Source organism: Microcebus murinus, chromosome 24 (assembly GCF_040939455.1).
Source record: "Microcebus murinus isolate Inina chromosome 24, M.murinus_Inina_mat1.0, whole genome shotgun sequence".
Taxonomy (NCBI): Eukaryota; Metazoa; Chordata; class Mammalia; order Primates; family Cheirogaleidae; genus Microcebus; species Microcebus murinus.
The window spans coordinates 29,279,339-29,300,989 of NC_134127.1; the positions used below are offsets into that span (position 1 = coordinate 29,279,339).

The 21,651-nt window shown below is 41.6% G+C and overlaps 1 protein-coding gene across 2 annotated transcripts in view; it reads left to right on the forward strand.

Moving 5' to 3' along the window:
- The window catches only part of CSMD1 (CUB and Sushi multiple domains 1), a 1,569,742-nt gene that overhangs the window by 1,464,152 nt on the left and 83,939 nt on the right, over positions 1-21,651 (forward strand). For both annotated transcript variants that reach the window (XM_020282735.2, XM_075997279.1), the window contains exons 47-49: positions 3,470-3,658; positions 6,911-7,057; positions 12,181-12,369. In XM_020282735.2, the coding sequence (XP_020138324.2) occupies positions 3,470-3,658; positions 6,911-7,057; positions 12,181-12,369 (525 nt within the window). The remainder of the gene's footprint in view (positions 1-3,469; positions 3,659-6,910; positions 7,058-12,180; positions 12,370-21,651) is intronic.

The window sequence follows — 21,651 nt, forward strand, 5'->3', positions numbered from 1 at the left end:
GAACACTAAAGGGAATCATGACCCTCAGATAACGGCCACCATGGAAAGCGAAAGAAGAAAGCTGCGTAGAAGCCTGCGCCCAGCTCTGGCCTCCTTCTGCACATGAGCAGTAGCTAGGGCTCTGGTGCCAGCTTCTCCCACCTGTTGGCAGAGCATCCTCAGTTTCTGCAACTCTCCCCTACCTGTCGGCGCTTTTAAGAATTAATCTTCATCACCTGTAAATCCTGATTCATGTTACTCATCCTACATCACAAATCTTCATCTTATATTAATACTGTGTTTCCCCAAAAATAAGACCTCCCCATAAAATAAGCCCTGGCAGGATTTCTAAGCATTTGGGCAATGGAATCCCTACCCTGAAAATAAGCCCTAGTGACGGGTGTACGGCTACGCAGCGCGTCTGCACAACCCGTGCATTCCATTGCGGAGCGGTAAAGATGACAAGCAGCCCTTCTCATCTGCCTCATCGTGACAGCGACTATCCCAGAGGTGACCGGAAAGGTGTGGGCAGCCCCACCAACAAGGTCGGCTCCCCAGTCGGGTCCCGGCCACCCTGTGCGTGCTGCAAGCTGAGGCTTTGAGGAGAAAATAACACATCCCCTTAAATAAGCCCTAGGTTGTCTTCTTGAGGAAAAATAAATATAAGACCCTGTCTTATTTTTGGGGAAACATGGTATTAGTTTTCCTGAGGGCCTGCAAGATGCATTGAATAAGGTGCTTTAGGGTTTTGAGCCTCACATTTGATTTTTGCTTCGAAAATAAGCTAAAGAAATAATGCTGTACAGAGGGATGATGTCTTGGAGCAAAAGTGGCATCTCCTTTTCAGGTGTGTTTTTGACAGGACCCCCGAGCAGGTGCTTCCTTGCCGTGGGAGGCTTCCCGGACTCCCACGTGTGTTTTAAAGTGCAGTCGCAGCCAGAGACACAAGCCACTCCGCCGCGGGGAGCACTCGGGCCTTTGAAGCCTCCCCCTGCGCGTGGGCGTTGCTCCTAGCAACAGTTTATAGCAGTGAACACAGAGGAATAGGTACCCAAGGAAGAGCAAGACAAACCAGGTGAAACCAAGAGAAAAAATAATCACTTTGTTTCCCAGGCAAAAACATTCAAGTGTATTTTTAAAACAATATGTAGGTCTGAATAAAAGATCGATGTCGTAAGAAAGACAATACAAATAATTTTGCTTATATTTTCGTTATGTCTTCTCTAAGCATCAAAATGAGCACATTTCAGAAATGACAGGCATGACCATGGCTGAGCGTGAAATGCTGCTTTCGATGTGGGATCGCAGCTCTGCCTCCAAACCCTGAGATGCGCTGACGGTTTTCCAGGTGGATTTTAGCAACTCAGTGGCAGGTTGCCCATTTCCAGATGGTCTGAAGTTCCAATGCCATCTAGTAACTATAGCTACAGTGATAAAATCACAGTCCCCATGAATGTACAGGGTGGAGAGATTGCCTAAGTACTTTTTAAGTGTCCTGCCACAAAAATGACATGTGCCGCGGTAGCATTTTGGGGTCAGGAAAAGGCAGGCAGTGGTCTAATTACTAATCCCTAATCCCTCTAACACCTAGTGCCCATACAGTGCTTTGCAATTTAAGGAAAACGTGTGCATCTGTTGTAGCTAATCATCCCCCAGGGGGCAGCTGTTACATAATAATATCATCCTCTGTTTACATCAGAGCCAGGAAAGGCTCTTCTTGCAAAGTCACGGCAGAGCTGTGGAGCTTCTGAAACTCCAGGCCCTGGACTGCACGGATGGCACAGGCACAAATTCTTGACTTCTTTTCTGCATTTTCTTCTTAAAGTGTCAGCATGCTCACTTTTGGATGGCCATAATAAATTTTACAAAGTGATCTGCCCACCATCCCATGAGAAAAAAATAGTACTTTTAACTCAGGTGTTTTAATCTGTATGCTCAAGATAGGATTATTTTTGTTTACATCAATATTATTGCCGTTAATTTATCACTAAAAATATTTTTAAACTCTCACCTAAAATATATATTTATTTAAAGAATTCTATGAAGTGCTTCATCATTGGTGGTCTTATACCTACATGTTTTCTAAATTGTAAGGTGCATTTCAATTAGAATAATAAAGTAAATGAAAGAAAATGGGACATAAATTGCTTTTTAAATTACTCAAACCAAAATATATTTCATAAGCTTTGCTTCTCTGTTTGAGAAGTGTCTTTATTTTGAAACGTATGAGTAAATAATATACATTTAACTAGTTGAAAATAGATGAAGAGCAAAACACATTTCTTTTAACAAAAGCTCTTGTTCATTAAGGAAAAGGTAATTATCAAACTTTTCCAAAACTCTATAAATAGTTTTGGTACATCTGTGTTTATGAAACAATGCCAATAATAGATATTTTTACTCCTTAATAGTTCTTTAAGCAGACTGTTTCTGGAAGACAATTTAATTTTGCAATGAGAGAAATTAGTTACTAAGGGATTCTTTGGTGCTTTTCTTTTGCATGTTCATACCTGTGCAGATTGTTTTTATCTGTATTAACCTGGAAGTAGTTCAGTAAGGAAAGAAAGAAAGCAGGAGGAGAAAAGGGTGTCAATGTCTGTAATATCCTAGCGATACATTTGCAAAGAGTCCATCCCTTTGCAATCAGACTCCAGCTGCACAAGCGAGGAAGTGAGGTGTGCACCCCGGGTTTGAGTCGAGGTCTCCGAGTTACCCTTTTCCCAGAGTCCAGGCAGTCTCAGCAAATGTTTAAATTTTATTATTCTAAGTATAGTAATCCTCACCTCCCTTATCTGAGGTTTCACTTTCAGCAGTTTCATTTACCTGTGGTCCACCATGGTTGGAAATGTTAAACAAAAAAAATTCCAGAAAGAAAGGACTCCTAAACGTTTTAAATCACATGAGACTATGAGCAGTGTGATGAAATCTCACGTCGCCCCACTCTGACTACCAGGCGCTCGAGTCCTCACTCTGTTGCATCCAGGAAGCGCCTGCTCTCTGCCCTGCACAGCGCGACCGTACAGGGAAACCCCAGGGCACGTAGGGTTCCGTGCTGTTCCCAGTGTCAGGCATCCACTGGGGATGAGGCATAGAAAAAACTGACATAAACGCAATTTTTGTTTTATTGCGTAAAACTTCATATATTTTAGTATGTATTGGAAAGGTGAGGTCCTTCTTTGCAGTGGCATTGGGGAAACTTGGATATTATTTGGAAACCCACAATGCACCTGCCCCAAGTTGAGGTGAGTCAGGGATACAGGGGCCGCAGGATGCTCCGGCTTAGGGGACCTGATGGGAAGGCAAAGCTGCCTGATACTAGTTCCTGCCACCGTCACACTCCCGCCACGTGGGCGTCCGGTGTTAAATTTGGTCCATGCTCCATGAGATTGCTGCTTCTCTTCATTGGCTTGCGTTCAGAGGGACAGAAACTATCCTGCTAGCTCAGATTCATTTTGCTAACACAGACCTTCACCGGTGCTTCTCTCTTCAGCACAATGCCCGGCGAACGAGGTCCGGACAGAGTCATCCGGAGTCATCCTCAGCCCGGGGTACCCAGGCAACTATTTCAACTCCCAGACCTGCTCCTGGAGCATCCGAGTGGAACCGAACTACAACATCACCCTCTTCGTGGACATGTTTCAGAGCGAAAAGCAATTTGATGCCCTGGAAGTGTTTGATGGTAAGTTTCTTTAGTCTTTGTATACCAGGGACCTGATTTCATCGTGGATGAAAACACCGTTATGTTTTAGCAACACAAGGACTCGAGCTGTCTTCCTGCCTTGGCCTCCCAGAGTGCTGGGATGACAGGTGTGCGCCACCGCACCTGGCTCGTGTCTTTTAATTTCAGGAGCAGAATTCTTGTCAATAACTTACGAACTATTGGCTTCCGATTTGATCTCTCTCCCAAATCTGGACAGATCACACCCATTATAAACAATAGGCAAAACAGACAGTATCATAAAAGTTGCTGTCAAGACTGTCAGAGATCCATGACTAGAGCTGTGCTTCTTTCAAAGATTTTTCTATAAAATGAAAAGAGTTTCATGTGAATAATCTTATAAGCAATGGCATTTTTGTTGCAGCAAATGTCACGTTTGTCTCCTTTTTGTTTTCTTTTTAAGACAGGGGCTCTTTTATAGGTCATGGCTTGACGAAAAACATGTTGCATACCTTGATTTTAAACTGTGTTAGCCCCAGAGTATATTACTCTCTATGGCTCAAGTAGTAGACATTCCATAATTTTTAAAAACAGGACTTTAGTCATTATAGAACTCAGCTGAGAATAGTGTCAAAATTAAGATTGTAGTTCACTGGCAAAATACTTAGTTTTCATCTTGGTAACAGTGACCACTGTTCTCCTTTATAGTGGTGCTAGTTTTCTGCATATTGCCCAGCTAGAAGTTGGCTTTTAGAGAATAATCCTTCTGGAAAGTTTGCTACATTGTAGGCAAAGAGAACAGATGGGAAAGTAAGGAGGGATTAGATGTTGGATTAAGAACACCTAAAAATTTCACTCTTGAGTTCTGTCATTAGAAATGACATTTTAAAAATATCACAAATTCGGGATAATTAATTTCCCAGTGGCATGTGCAATTTGCACATTATCTCTTCAAACATTGACAAATAACCCAGCACACGAAACACAGCTCTGCTTTCCTGGGCTATGACACACAGCCGTACCGCGCAGGGCGCCTTTCAGGACACTGACCGCGACACTCCTTCTGAACAAGAGCTGGCTTGTTTCTCCTCGTCCTCCGTGACTGACCACGGCAAGGTCGCCCTGATCCTCTGTATCTAATACTCTACATGTGTGTGTACCACGGCTGCCGTCACAAAGTACCACACGCTGGGTGGCTTAAGCAGGAACGTGCTTCCTCGCAGTTCTGGGGGCGGGGGTCGGCAGGGCCGGGCTGGCCTGGGCCTGTCTGCTCGGGTTGCAGGCGCCACCTCCTTCTGTGTCTGCTCCATGTGCTTCTGGGCCCCGACTTCTTTTCTTGTAAGGACGGTCACATTCTGACTTCAGCATACTGTGTTTCCTGGAAAATATGACAGAGTCTTATATTTATTTTTCCTCAAGAAGACACCCTAGGGCTTATTTTCAGGGGAGGTGTTATTTTTTTAAGTACGGTACAACCATCTACATTCAAATAGAGTTAAGTCTCTTCTTCTGGAACATCATCCTAACTCTCCAAATCCCGAATTCCATCCTGAATTTCTTGCGACTCTATGTTTCCTTTAGAACCATTGGCCCCCATCTCTCATGTCGAGCCATAGAACTCTCATGGGGTGGATGAGAAGGACTGCTTGTCTTCTTTACCACTCAGCAACAAAATGCATAGGTTGTGCAGATGCAGTGTAGCCACGCCCATCACTAGGTCTTATTTTTGGAGTAGGGCTTCTATTGTGCAAATGCTTAGACATCCTGCTAGGGCTTGCTTTATGAGTAGGTCTTATTTTTGAGGAAACAGAAAACTCTAGAACTGCTCTGATTGGGAGTGACACAATGAATGAAGGGTGGTGGTGTCTCAGTATCTTGGTGTAAATAAAAACTTTGCATGGAACTATCAAAGGTAGGTGCCACTTCTCTTTGATGACACTTATATCACAAATAGCAATGAGAGCCTCATGTTCCCAGTCTTTAATGCGTTTCCTGGGAGTGAACTGTGAAGTGCAGAAAAGCCCCAGAAGCTTCTAAGACCACAAGGTAGCGTGGAGTTCACTAATAGAGTGGCATCTCCAAGGAGACCCTCAAGTCTGACGGCAATAAATAGTGTCAGATCATGGTGACGAGTGTTGTGCTAGTCAACTACACATTGCACTTGCTTTGATTATGTATTTAATCTTAACTTTATTTCCTTAATTTTTTTGAAAACTTTCAAATACTGTATACAGAAAGAGGAAGAGATGTTAAAAATAAATATGAACTTTAGGATGCTGTCAAATTTAAATTTATAATAAATTTACCAAATTTAAATTTACTCATATTTTATAAAAAGTGAGGTGTGCAGGTAAATTTAGAGATTCCATGATTATCCAGTTCCCCTTGCACCTCTTGTGGAGGAAATTAGTATCCCAAAATCAGAGTCCAATGGGTCGTTGTAGTGCATGTTTATAATTCATTCCCTTCCCACATGCACACATTGTATGTACTGCCTGCTTTTGAATTTTTACATAATTGATATCATATCTTTTTTGGGGGAGATGGGTGCCTGGGCCACCACAGGGGTGACCACCTCATGCTCCCACTCCCGCTATCATATTTATTCACCTGCAAATAGATAATTTTAGTCATCAGTGTGCTATTTTAAGAACTGACTATGCTGATACGTATATATCTGGTTGGTTAAATTCAATGCTGTATGCATCTGATTTCTTTTTATGGCATTTTCACTTCTTCTTTTAAACCCTAAAATGCTAGTTTGGATCCAAAATTTACCATGAGAAATAATTCTAGAATACACATTTTTGATATGTGAATAATACTTCTGTATGTATAGAGTTTATAGAAATTTAATGAAATCTTCAATTTTACTGAATATTACCAAATTTCTCCTTAAAGTGATTGTACTAATGTAGCTCCCCTAAGACTGCATGAAGCTTTCTATTTTCCTACATAAATGCAATATTGCAAATACTAACAATCATAAAAATTAACTTTCATTTTTTTTCAGTTATTGCTGTTTTATAAACAAAGTTCGTTTACTTTAAATATTATGTTGTTAATAGAATGTGCACCTGAAATTATTTTTGTAGGTTGTTTTATTTTTATCAGGGAATTTGTTGCTATGGTCATTTAGAATCCTTTGTCTGTTTGGGGGATAAATAGCTGTATATTGTACTTATAGAAGCTAACTGGATCAAAAGCCAACGATCTGCATTTTGCAGATGCTCACGCACATATGAACCCTTCTCGTGTCTCTGTTTCCTTTAGGTTCTTCTGGGCAAAGTCCTCTGCTAGCAGTCCTAAGTGGAAACCACACCGAACAGTCCAATTTCACAAGCAAGAGCAACGAGTTGTATCTCCGCTGGTCCACAGATCACGCAACCAGTAAAAAGGGATTCAAGATTCGTTATGCAGGTAAGTAAATGGAGCTCAGATTTAACACGAAAATGTTTCGGATACAAGTGATCTTCATTCTATAAAAACAGTTTAAACAGAGAGTTACAATATAAACTTAATTTCTGGAGATTGATCATTAAAGGCAATAGAAATAGTATGATGGGAAATTACTGTGAGCAATATCTCTAAACAACATTGGGAAATTTGTTGATCAATATTTTTTAAATGTTATTGTTAAACTTATAAATCATTGAAATGCACAGCATAGAAAGCGAAGACATCTCTGAAAGAAAAAAATAATATAATCGAAAATAATTTTAATGTATGTTTAAATGTTAAGGGAACAAACAGAAGAAATAATTGTACGAGGGGCTATCAGAAAGCCATGCAGATTATTTTGTCCTTAATTATTCTCTGCCAGTAGTTATTTATATTAATTAAATTAGTTAATTAACAAATTTATTAAATCAGTCAATACATTTATGGCATGTTAAATTTTGTGCACAGTCAGCAACACGATGTGACCCGCGCCGGTGTCTGTGCTGCCCTACAGGAGCAGTGAGCAGACTCTTAACTGCTGAAGATATTTTAGCTGCTAAGCAAAACATCTAGACTTTTCTCAAATCTCACTCAACAGGACCTAAAACATTTGAGTTTGCATTTCCCCAAGAAAGATGCCCATTGCATACACAAAGTGAACAGTGCATGACAATGCAAGGGATTGTTTATTCCTATGTTGGCGTTTTAATTCTTCAGTGAAGAGAAACACCCTGAGGGAGGAACACTTCAGTGTTGGGGTGATTTTAAGAGTAAAGTTTCAGCTGTCTTTAGTTCATAGACATCAGGAAATGTTTAAAAGCATCAAGGGTTTTTTTTTTTTAGTTTTTTTATTGTATAAAAAAATACATAACATACAATTTACCATCTTAACCATTTTTAAGTGTACAATTCAGTAGTGTTAAGTATATTCAGGTGAGCATTGTGGAAGGGAAGGGCATAACTCTAACCCTTGCTAGGGAGAGGTAAAGATATAAAATGCAACCAAAAAAAAAAGACAAATATTGCATGATTCCACTTATATGAGCATCAGGTTTTGAAAGGCCTTGACGTGGGAACAAGGGGCACGACATTCAGACCTTCCTCTTCTGGGGCGTTTCATAAAACGTGCTCAGACCTTTGTTCTGAAGAGCCCAAGAACAGCGACGGGATTTGCATTCATCAAATTCCTTGCTCCAAAACACAGGTTCATAATTAGACTTCCAAAGCTGTTTGAATTGATTCCCTATGTGCAAAAATGGTCAGTGCAGGGGAGTCACGGTGAATGTGATATAGCTTGTTTCATCTACAGCAAATCACTTAGTTGCCTGGTGATAGGATTGTACCTTGAATTCTGAGAACAGTGATTTCTAAATCTTTCAAGGGATGTTTTCTTTGTTGTGCAACAAGATCCTCTTTGTTCGACTGTATCTGGAGAAGGAGATGGTATAATTTTATGTTTATTTCAGTGGAAATATACATGGATTATATATGTGTGTGTGTGTGTGTGTTGTATGTGGATATGTATATAATTTGTGATATAAACCTTACAATTCAGCAATTCAGGGATCTCTGCTAGGAGTTCACCACCAGTTATTTTTGACCACTGATGAAATGAAAGTACTCCTAAAATATTACCATGTGGGCAAGGGACCTCTAGCCCATACTAACATGAGCCCATGGCCACATAGTGCATCTCCAACCTCAGTTTGCGTTGCACACGTGAACTACTGATCATTCCGGCATAAGAGCAATATAATTGATCACTGTAATTGAAAATCGAGTTTAAAAAAAGATAAAGCAAGTGCCAGTCTCAGGGTATTTCCAGGTGATTCAATACACATTGCTCAGGGAACGCTGAGTTAATAACTTCGTTTCAGTGTAAGCTTCCGTGCTGGGAGCGTGAAAGAGATAGGCTAGGCTGGTTTTCACCCGGGGAATTCCAGGGTGTCTGACTGCCCCGGTCTCCCTGATCCCTCGTTCCCTACCTGGCTCTCTAGTCCACACCCCTGCTTTTCCAAGTCCCAGCCAGTGCAGCACAAGGACTGGGCGCTGGTCTCCTGAACTATGTTTACTGTAGCCAGAACTTGAGCAGGCAGGGGTGTGTCCCACCTTCCCTTGCGTCATCCCTCGCTGTGATTTCTGTCATGTGCCACCTTCACGTTTTGTCCTTGGTGAGCTGAGAGAGAAGAGGCGATAGAAGAACCAATGAAAGACAACGTACCATTACCAGCACCCAGGGAGTGAGATGACATCCTGCAAACCCCTTTCCCTTAAAAGACTGAGCTGAGTCATAAGCCATGGTGACACCCAAAGGACCTCATGGTCTCTCTGCCCTTTATGGACTTTCAGACTTTATTGTCTCATCCCTAACTTTGGGGAAGGGTCTGTAGTCTAAGGGTTATTCCCATTTTCCATTATTTTTTTATTTTTATTTTTTAACCAGCACAATGATCCAGACAGTCAGTATTCTGGGTGGCTGGTTGTGCTCATAGTTTCCCTAAAGTAAATATTTTGGTGCATTCAAAACCTACAAAAGGCTGGGCGAGGTGGCTCACATCTGTAATCCTAGCACTACGGGAGTCTGAGGCATGTGGATCGTTTGAGCTCAGGAGTTTGAGACCAGCCTGAGCAAGAGCGTGACCCCGTCTCTACTAAAAATAGAAAGAAATCAATTGGCCAACTAAAAAATATATTAAAAAATTAGCCAGGCATGGTGGTGCATACGTGTAGTCCCAGCTACTCGGGAGGCTGAGGCAGGAGGATCGCTTGAGCCTAGGAGTTGGAGGTTGCTGTGAGCTAGGCTGACACCATGGCACTCAGCCCAGGCAACAGAGTGAGACTCTGTCTCAAAAACAAAACAAAACAAACAAACAAACAAACAAAAAAAAACTCACACAAATTTGGTCTAGGACAACCGGAGGCAGAAAATGGCTTAGCCAACAGAAATGTGAGTCAAGAGATTCTTAACAACAGTTAGTGGGTTTTCACTCAAGAAAGACCAGCCCATTTGAGACAAGATAAAACGGTGCTTCAGAGCTTGTCTGGATGAAAGATGCTTCTCCCAGGAACAGGGTGGACAGGGGAGGCCGGACGTGCAGACATCGCTGCTGGGCAGGGCTACCCTGGGAGACCTTCAGGAAGTTGCTTCTGAATTTATTTCTAGGGAGAGGTGCAACATCCAGCATTCGGATGTGCGTGCTTTTCTACAGAAGCCCCGTAGGGAAGCGTGGAACATCTAAAACCTCTTTTTTTAAAAAAAAAGAAACCAAGAGTTTCCAGTCCTTAACAACTTTCTTGGTTTGACTGTTTTAATTCCCCTGGAGGCAGTTCCTCCAGGAACTGTGTAAATGACACGCAGGGTTTTCAGCCAAACACTGCCTTCCTTGTGGGTGACACTGTCACTGTAACAAACGCCTGACTCTAATTGTAAACAGTCTCCCTGGAAAGGGGACGTTAGAGCTGCTGCAAGATTTTTATTGGCCCAGAGTAGCACATCTTCTTCCAAGATTGTGTTCCATTCCCATGCGTTAAAAAATAGCTAATGTCTGTGTCTTTGTGCAATTCATAAGGTTCGCTTAACAGCAGCGCCAAGGAAAAAGTTAATGACCTTAATTATGAAAATGTTATTATATTGTTTTATGTTCTCCATTTTAATGACACTTTTTTTTGTTAAATATTGAGGACTTTTGTTTGTTTCAAATGTGGAGCAGTCCGCTGTCATCCTTTAGCAATGGGGAAGCTATTTCCATGGGCACCAGCTTTGGGGAGATGGGCGAGGGTGTCCTTCCTCACTAAACAACATTAGGAACTTTGTTGATTAATAATTTAAAATTTTTATTGTTAAACTTGCAAACCATTGAAATGCACAGCATAGAAAGCAAAGACATCTCCAAAAGAAAAAAAATATGATCAAAAATAATTTTAAAATATGTTTAAATGTTAAGGGAACAAAAGAAGAGATAATTATACCAAGGTCTGTCCAGAAAGTATCTAGCCGTGTGACCATTCTCTTTATAGTAACAACGGCTGGATTGCTACAGAACAAAATTCAAATTGTTTTGTCCTTTGTGAACTTTTAATTATTCTCTGCCAGTGGTTATCTATATTAATTAAATCAAATGACACTCTACAAAAAAGACACCTGCACTCGAATGTTTATAGCAGCACAATTCACAATTGCAAAGTTGTGGAAACAACCGAAGTGCCCATCAATACATGAGTAGATTAATAAAATGTGGTATATGTGTACCGTGGAGTACTACTCGGCTATAAGAAACAATGGTGATATGGCACCTCTTGTATTTTCCTGCATAGAGCTGGAACCCATTCTACTAAGTGAAGCATAGTAGAATGCTTCCCAAGAATGGAAAACCAGCACCACATGTACTCACCAGCAAATTGGCATTAACTGATCAGCACCTAAGTGGACACATAGGAATAACGTTTATCGGGTTTCAGCCAGGTGGGAGGGGGAGGAGGGGATGAGTGTATACCAGGTCCTCAAACTACGGCCCTCGGGCCACATGCAGGTGTTTTTGCTCATTTGTTTTTTTACTTCAAAATAAGATATGTGTAGTGTGCATAGGAATTTGTTCATAGATTTTTTTAAAACTATAGTCTGGCTCTCCAACGGTGTGAGGGACAGTGAACTGGCCCCCTGTTTAAAAAGTTTGAGGACCCCTGGTGTATACATACATACTGAGCAAGATGTGCATCGTCTTGGGGATGGACATGCTTGAAGCTCAGACTCAAGAGGGGAGGGGGGACATAGGCAATATACATATCCTTAACATTTGTACCCCCATAATATGCTAAAATTAAAAATTACAGTAATAAATAAACAAAACTGTAAAAAAAATTATACTACCGTATGAACGATACTGTAGCCAGGACCTGCCCTCACGCCGCCTGACAGCCGCAGGGGGTGTACGCTTCGGAGAGAGACTTGCTTTCCAGAACAAACGTCCACAGGTCTGTGCGCACTGCCCGCTATTTAGAAAACAGAGGTATTCTGTTTGCCTGGCCCACCAGGGGAAGGGGCTTTGGCCGTCTTCTGTCCATGTGTCGACTACTTGTTCACGAATGTGTTTGCCCGCCCACAGCGCCCTACTGCAGCCTGGCCCCCGCGCTGAAGGACGGTGGCGTCGTCAACGGGACCGCCGGGGCCGCGGGCAGCCGCGTGCGCTACTTCTGCAAGCCCGGGCACCGGCTCATCGGCCACAGCGAAGCGAGCTGCAGACGGGGCCCCCTGGGCACCTACCAGTGGGACTCGCTCCCGCCACTCTGCCAGGGTAAGCAAGGCCGCTCCCGCACCCGCTCCTGCCTGCCGCTCTTGCTCTAGTCAGGCTCTGAAGGTGACTAAGTGCTCGGTGACCGAGGATAAAAGGTAAGGGAAAATTGGACACTGGCTTGTAACAGTACACAAGCGGCTTTCCGCCGACCCATGCAGACATTCCTGACGTTTGTGGGAGGCTTGGTTTTGTTCTGCGGCCGGGATGAAGGAATGGTCGAACATTCGATATGTTCTGGGGAGAGTTATTCTCATACTTACTTGTATGTCATCTTGAAGGAAAAAAAAAAGTGTGTCCTCTGGTGTGTCTATGATTTGAAACAATTCTTCCTGATAGTTGTGTTCATTTAAAAAAAAATCCATTACTGAAAAACTCATTTTCCTTATTTTAGTGGAAAAACTCATTCTTTGAGCCGTAAGGTCCGTATTTGATTTTCTTTTAGGCATTTAAGTCTAGAGCTTAAAGTCGATTTCAATATTTCATACCTTTTTTTTTTTTGCATTTTATCTGTCATGTGCATAAAAACCTGGTTTTCAAATAAGGTATTTTAATTTTAAATGAAGGCTTTCAAGTCATGAAATTTTCATAGTTTTGTCTTATTGAGGTTTATATATTCATAATGTAACATGTTAGTCTTTGAAAGATGATTATGATCTATGAGCGGAAACTCGTATTGGCTTCCTTTATTCTCTTTTTCGTTAGATAATAGATCGTGATATTATATAAGGCAGTAATAGATACTGATCACATTTATTGTATGTGTCTTTAACCATAAGAAGTGGATCAGACACTTAACCTGTATTATTTACATTTTTATCTCCAGAAATTCTTTTTTAATGTAAAATAAATGCAAAGATAGATCCAAGAAGCTTATCTCTTTGGGAATGGTTATTTTATTTTATTTAAAAGAATACTTTTTGTAGGAGAAGAAAAATACTTCTCATTTGCATTAAATGCTCTCTGACTCTGTTTACCACTGAGACTCTAATGCTGGAGAGAGGCCGCCTGCAGGTCAGAGAGCACCGCGTGGGCTCTGCCCTGCTGTCACTGGGAACAGAAAGCCAGTGACAAAGTCATGACCCATACAGCAGTCAGAACACAGGAGAGGGCTTAGAGCCGGACTGGCGGAAGCTCCTGAAATCATGTCCTGAGCTCTTAGAGCCTGAGTCGAAACAGAGCCCCCGTGGAATGTTCTGGAACTGTCGTGTAATAAGAGGGACTTGTGGGAGGCGACATCACACCTGTCAGTCTGTCTCCCTGATGCACAAGGGGTCATGAAAGCTGTCGGTGAGAGGGAGGAGGGGCCTGCTCCTTCAATGGAGGGTTGAGAAGGAACAAAGGGCATCAGGAACATGGTTTGTGGACGAGTCTGGTCCCCTCTTTCCTTCTCCCCTTGCCTCCCGTGGCAGAGCTATTGAATGCCGCGGTAAATGACTCAGGAATAAAGACGGTGCGCTGCAAACCAGACCCTTCTGAAGCCCTGGCCGTGCTGGGTGAGGAGTCTGAGGGGCGCAATCCGCGAGAGTCTCCTCCTCGTGCAGAACGTGGTGGAGAAGCAGCCGCTTCATGGACGTGGGCTCCTGCACCCAGATGTCATGTCCCACAAAGCACGCTAGATGCCTTCTCTCAGATTGCTCCTCAGAGATGAAAGGTCTGTGTGAGCTTCTTCTCAAATTATGGAATACCAGTGTAGTGTCATCTTCCTAGAACAGACCTGCAATTGTCTACACTCTCTGCCAACCTTTCTGATAGCCGGAGATTCAATATGATCTTGTTCTTTCTTCATAAACTTTGACCTTTAAAACCTGGAAGGGCCTTAAAAACAATCTGGTATAATGGCTTATTTTTATGTTTTTGAAACTGGGACACAGAAAAGTTTGACTGACTTAATAATCATAAAAAATGTTGGTCTAGAATCCAGTCCTTCCACCTGCCTGATTAGTATTTAAGTGGAATTGCTTCTTGCCAAAAGAAATCCCACTTAAAACACAATATTGCAGATGTGGATTTTGAAAGAAACCTCATTTTAAGTGCCTAAATTTATTTACTGTAGGAGAGTTATTTTAGTCATCTGTTAGATATTTACAATTTGTGTAAAATGGTACTTTAATTATAATATTAATATAAAATATTTTCCATCACATGTTTGGTTGTAATTCTTGAAATAAAAATTTTGTAGAAAGTAGGATATTTTTGAACATCGAAATTATGTGGTACAATGAAATAAGCATGTTCATCATTTAAAAAATAACATTAAGCTTTAAAAATAAACTGTGAGAGTGATTACCTGGATAAAGACCATTGAGAAAAAATTATAACAGTTTTAAATAGCAAAAAGTTATATTAACCCACATGAGCAATTTATACCCCAAAGATTTTTTTCCTTATTTTTAAATAGGCATTAAAGTTGACTTAGCTTTAATACAAAATGTGTGTGTAACTGTTGCAGTCTATAATAAAGGGAGGTTTGATTTGTTTAGTATAAACTATCCACTTCCCTTTTGTTACTTGTAGAATGCAGAACTTTTACACGGTGTAAATATATTCTAAAGTTATAGCAAGCCTTGGGCTCTTTCAGCATAGTTAGGAAGAAGCTTTGTGGGGATTTAGCTGCTTTGCTCCTGGTGAGTTGTGTGCTGTAGTAGAATTCATTCCCCCATCGACCGATAAACATGTTGAGTGGTTGTGTGGGCTGGTCGCTAAAGAAACAAAATGAATGAGAATCATTTCTTCCCAAGGGACTCATGCCTAGTCATGCAAAAAAGAATTATCAATCATGGCAAATGCCATTATGCATACCACAGCTTAGAATATACTTCTATACATGAGGTTGTTTATAATTAATTAAACAGAATCCTTCCTTATATGCAAATAGAATTATTTCCAGGTGACTGTCTCAAAAAAATATGATGAGGGAAAATCTTTCAAAAATTATAAATTCAAAAAGTTATGTTTAGGTTAAATTTGGAAACACAAAAGTGTCTAAAAAAATAAGAAGGCACTACGATTATCATAGATTTGTGGCTGTTTTCCTTCAATCTTAAAGATACAGATACTAAGGAAAACCTGTTTTCTAGTTGGTTGTGGCTATGTTGATTAGAGGAAGACACGTCTACTTCCGTTGCCGCTCACACTCACCTCTGAGCTGGCACTGCAGGTGCCCAGTGAGTAAGAGCATCCCCAGCTCTGAAGGCTCTGGCGGTTCTGTGGGAGAGATACTCCCACAATCAAAGTTGCAAACGTAAGATTGCAACTCAGCATACCAGTAAGCAGGATAGTCATCGAACAGAAGTCGCACAGGAGGCCCGGGATAGTTTGCCCTAGATGGGACATTCGAGCTGCAGTTTGAAGGGGACGTCATGGTAGAACATGGGGTGGAGGAGTAGGCAGTGCAGGTCATGGAGGACCCCAACTGCAATGTCTGTGGCTCCACTTCCTGTCCTGTGGTTGATATGAACCCATTTCAGGCAAAAGAGACACATTGCTATAAGTATCTGCATCTTAGAAAGACGGATCCTTTAGTGGCAGGAGAGATGATTGGGGTGAGTCCTGTCTGGAATACGGGTGTGTGAAGGGGAGCGAGAGGAGTATGTGTTTGGGTGATATGAGGACCTACGTCAATACCGTGAAAATAGGTTTTGCAAGAAAACAGATATCGAACATATTTAGGTAATAGTCAGCAGTCTCTCGAAATAGCATGTAAAGGGTTAGAATGAAAAAGAAATCTGGTGCTGGGAGAAGATGAAGTATTTTTTAAAAATTATCAGTAAGGAGGCAGTGGATTCAATTAGTTTGAGGTGTTGGGTGCATCAGTATTTGTTTTACACGAGATATTTGACTTCATAAATTCTACAAGGACCCATTCAAATGGATAAAATGGTAATAATTAAAAGAGAATACTATTTGCTGCAATAAATTTTAAACTAGACAGCTCAACCAGGAAATGAATAACCTCTGAGACTGTGATGAAGGATCACATTTGGTCAGAAGCAGTAATAAACCCTGCAATAAATCATATAGAATGTCTTTGAGATGATTGGGAATTTAATTACTCATGTGCAAATGTTGAAATATTTTAAGACCTTCACCCAACTTTAAAGTCATCATGGTTATTTTGATTATCTTCATTTGAAAATAAGGACCTCGAAAATGCAGGGGGGGAAGAAAAATAGATAAATAAATAAGAAGACAGTTATCTCTTTGTGGCATTGGAAGCTTAAAATCTGTATTGATATATTTAATATGTCAATTATTTTGAGTTTACATATAATTCTTTTCTCAATGATTTATTGGCATTTCATTCTTACATAAGAATAAATGCAAGTTATATGAATTATACATTTTCTAAGTGCACTAAGACAGTACGTTTTTTCTTTTCTTTTTTCTTTTTTAAGTGAGACAGGGTCTCCCTCTGTGGCCCACGCTGAGTGCAGTGGTGTTATCACAGCTCACTGCAGCCTCAAACTCCTGGCCTCGCATGATCCTCCTGCCTCAGCCTCCCAAGTAGCTGAGACTACAGGCATTCGCCACCATGACTGGCTAATTTTTTCTATATTTTGTAGAGCTGGGTCTTGCTCTGTTGCTCAGGCTGGTCTCAAACTCCTGACCTCAAGCGATCCTCTCACCTGGGACTCCCAGACTGCTAGGATTGCAGGTGTGAGCCACCGTGCCCCCAGCCTCGTTTTTCTCTTTTATAAAATTGTCTAGAAGAATATATCGAAATGCTCACTAAAATGCAACAGTTGCCTTTTAATAAATGAGCAGGTCAAAACCTGAAATGTGGAGGTCATTTTCTTTTAGGTCCCTAACTACTGATCTTACAAACAGTGTCTGCCTTCTGCAACACTCAGACACAAGCAAAAGACCCTGTCACCTGTAGCCATTCGGTAAATATTTTAAATAAAAACAAATCAATATATCTATGACTTTCTAAGATATGTATTTCAGAATGATATTTTTCTCTTTAAATATTTTTCTTTCTTGTGCCAGATTTTGTTTTGTTCTCTTCTGTTTTCATTGACATTTTTTTGCCAGTGGAATTATAGACACATTGAATTTTGAGAGAGAAAAATGACTCAAATTTAGAGTCAGATGACACATTCTGAGGACCATGTCTCTCAAAAATAGTCTCGTCATAGAGAGTCCTAATCACCTACACCAGTTACCTGCCACAAAAATGGGGATTTTGCTATCTAGATGTCAGAACTATCCAGAGGATTAAGGAATAGTGGACTAAACCCTTAGACATGATGTCCATCCTGCTTGTCGTTATTACTTTGTTTCCCCCAAAATAAGACAAGGTGTTATATTGATTTTTCCTCAAGAAGACACCCTAGGGCTTATTTTCAGGGGATGTGCTATTTTTTATAAGTACGGTACAACAATCTACACTGATTCAAATATAGTTAAGTCATCTTCTTCTGGAACATCATCATAACTTTCTAAACCCCGAATTCCATCCTGAATTGCTTGCAGATCTATTTCCTTTAGAACCGTTGGCCCCAATCTCTCACATCAAGCCATAGAGCTCTCATGGGGCAGATGAGAAGGGCTGCTCGTGTTCTTTCCCGCTCCGCAACGACATGCACGGGTTGTGCAGATGCTGCGCAGCCACGCCTGTCACTAGGGCTTATCTTCAGGGTAGGGCTTCTATTGTGCAAATGCTTAGAAATCCTGCTAGGGCTTGCTTTATGGGTAGGTCTTATTTTCGGGAGAACACAGTCAGTCTGGGAGGCACTTGCTCTAAACTCCCCTAGAATCCTGTGACTCCTGGTGGCCGAGCCCAGCTTACATCTCTGAGCGATGCTCTTTCCGGAGATTTCGATGTCTCGTGATTAGCATTTGGATTAAATAAAGTTTCACTACTGATCATCTGTGAGCAGAACAATGTCACAGGTGAGATGTGTTTTATTGGTTTCTGAGAACTCCAGATTGTTTTTCTCGCTTGGCTTGACCTTTTAAATTATTTCTCTCAGAAAATCTGTGTGGGCTTTTATCGCGTCCCTGACAAAGCCAGGCACATCTTCTGTCCTCAGGCTTCATTTCCTGCCTTAAAGCAAGAAGCCCCGCCAAGCAGCTGTCTTCATTATCAATACATTGATCTCATTCATCTTGAAGAAAAGCCTGAATTAGAGCTGAGATTTTCGGTGTTATCTCAGAGATCCAGTTAAACTGGAGCATTGCGATGTGCGTGACTTCCCAGTTTCCCATGTTCTGGAGGAAGCCATTCCCGAGTGGCTATTTATTTTTCAAAGTTGTAATTCTCAGGCCCCTTTTATTAGCTATGGCTTTTGCTTGGAATTAAGCTTGTCTGTTCCATATTTATGTCCTGCTAACATCTTGGAGGCAATAAAGAATAGAGAAAAACAATCTTTCTCACAAATTACTTCTGTCCTTAAAGCTAGAACTTTAAGCTGGGCAGAGGTATCTGGCTGTATTCTGCTCATGTCCAGCATCACAAAGGATAGGGGCCGGCACAGAAGGAATGAAGGGTTGAGAAAGAGGACCTACGTAGGACTGTCTACGTACCATGTTTCCCCGAAAATAAGACCTACCCACAAAATAAGCCCTAGAAGGATTTCTACACATTTGCGTAATAGAGGCCCTACCCTGAAAATAAGACCTAGTGATGGGCGTGACTACCCAGTGCATCTGCACAAACCATGCATTTCGTCAAGGAGCGGGAAAGAAGATGAGCAGCCCTTCTCATCCACCCCAGAAGAGCTCTAGTGTTCGACATGAGAGATTGGGGCCAATGGTTCTAAAGGAAACAGAGTCATGAGAAATTCAGGATGGAATTCGAGGTTTGGAGAGTTATGATGATGTTCCAGAAGAAGAAGACCTGACTCTATTTGAATAAAATGTAAATTGTTGTATCGTACTTAAAATCACACATCCCCTGAAACTAAGCCCTAGGGTGTCTTCTTGAGGAACAATAAATATAAGGCCCTGTTTTATTTTGGGGGAAACACGGTCTCTCTTTAATCCCTGTAGACACTCTAATGGTGCCCAAAGTGGGCATTACCCGGAGAAACGCAACAACAAGGTTATCTGAGGTGGGATTGGACCCAGGTTCTTCGGTTTCCAAGTTTAACTTATTTCCATGTCACCATGCAAACATTACATCTGCACACTGCGAGGGCATCTTTCAGAAGGAAATTGTTTTCCTTTTTTCTTCGTTTCTTTTTTCTTTTAATTTTGAAAACAACATCATCATCCAAAGTTACAAGGATTATGTTTGGGGTCCCGGCATAAATAAATACATCAGGGCATTTTGTAAATCTTAAAACTCTTTTACTTATGGTGTTCATGACGAGTATTACGACTCTCACCTTGTTTTCTTTTTTTTCCACACATGCATATTTATTTGCTTCTATGAAATTATCCATCTTCTGTGTGTAACGATAATAATCTATTACTAGAAATTTAGATTTAGAGATTGAGGTTTAAATAGAAATTTCTAGAGTTTTAAAGCGTCACGTCACATGTAACGGTATATTTGTGTGTGTGTGTGCGTGTGTGTGTAATATACACGTAGAGACAGGTTACAAGCATCATGTCAGCCGCACTCTAAATTATCAGAGTGTGAATGCACATAGGACATTTAGCTCAAAGTAGCTGCGTCCCATGGAGCCTATCGTGAAATGAGCTTATTTGCCCTTGACCTTACCTTGCACATTCTTACAGGGTTTGACCTTGGGGATTGTACAGTCGGTCCACCTAATTCCGAGATCGGGATCAATCCCTCTCCTGCTGACCTTTACCGACCATGTGACCCTCCTGTTGAGGACGTTTGACTTTTAGCTTCCTCATCTGCAAACAAGAATAATAAAAACCATGTTAAAATTATTCTTGTTGGCCCAACTGTCGCTGTGGTGCTGAGAGCCCTGAGGTCGGCTACACTGCGCGGCGGTGCTCAGTGCGGGTTGTGAGGCTAAGTGTGTTAACTGTGTTTTCGACTCGATGTTTTTCAACGTGAGATGGGTTTATCGGGACGCTGCCCGGTCATAATCGAGGAGCGCCTGTAATCGGCCACCTGCCTGCCAGCTCCGCTAAGCCGCCTTCCTTTTCATAGTTTTCTTGCGTGTATCCAATTGATAAGGGTTTTCTTCCTTGGGTGTTGAAGTGCTAAATATTTTCAAGAGCTTTAAAGCAGCTCAGAATATCCAAGATACAGCTCAGCTGAATCCCATTCTTTTTCCATTTCAGCATTTGCTGGATTTTTTTTTGTTCGTATATTTGCTTTTTTGTCTACAAAATGAAAATCATGAGTCCCTCTCCCTGCCCTCATTTTCAACAGCACTCGTGGCTATCCCTTCAAAGCAATGGAAGGGCATTTCCGATGCTAGCGTTCGCTCCTTGGAAGTGCCTGACATCACGCCATCCCCAAAACCTGTGTAAACAGAGTGACGTGCTTGTCGAGCCCCTCGGGGCTCCCTTGCTGCTGTTCCCTGGCTCAGCCTCTGGCGAGGCGTTAATGGTACATCGGATGCTGAGAACCAAGCGAGGAGTTGCCTGGTGTAATCAGCCTAAGAACGCACCTGGGAAATGAAACAAGGGGAGAAGTAGAATGCAAAGGAGAGCCCAGAAATATCGCTACCCGTGCTCAAACTCCACATGGCCTTTATGTTTTCAGCATCACATTTTGAAAATGCATTTCTAACCTGTTGGTTTGACCAACTGAGTGCTGCTAGTTGGACATTGGAGACAAAAATAAACGTGAACGTGGTGAAGTGTAGCAACTTGGGGAGTCACCGAGGGGTGGACTTTGGCATCAGCCACTCTGAGCCTTGACAAAGCCATTTACTACTCATAAGAATCTGGGCAGTTTGCGTAGTGCTCTAGTGCCCACTTTCCTTAGAAGTAATAAAAAATAATAATCAGATATGCTTTTCAGGGTCTTTGTAATATTAAATCAGGTAGCCAAGTAAAAGGGACGTTCACCATGGTAGGGGTTTGTATTGGATCTAGGTATACTATCCTGAGAAAGGTGATAATGTCAAAATGGAGAGATTTCTCAGTGACTTCGTCCATCCCTTTTACCCGGTTGTGTCTATGGTCTTCCGAGCCTTGCGGGCAGCACTCTCAGTGTATTTGGGTCAGTACTGATGTGTGCAAGCTAAGATCTGATGTGACTGAGGAGACACTGCCGACCCCAAAGCATTGGGGATGGGGCTCTGTGTCTTTTGGTCCAGCGCTTCCGAGTTTGCAACTTTGATGGTGGCGTGAGGAGCTAAGACCTTAACCACCAGGTGCGTCCACGATGAAAGTGTTCTTTTATAT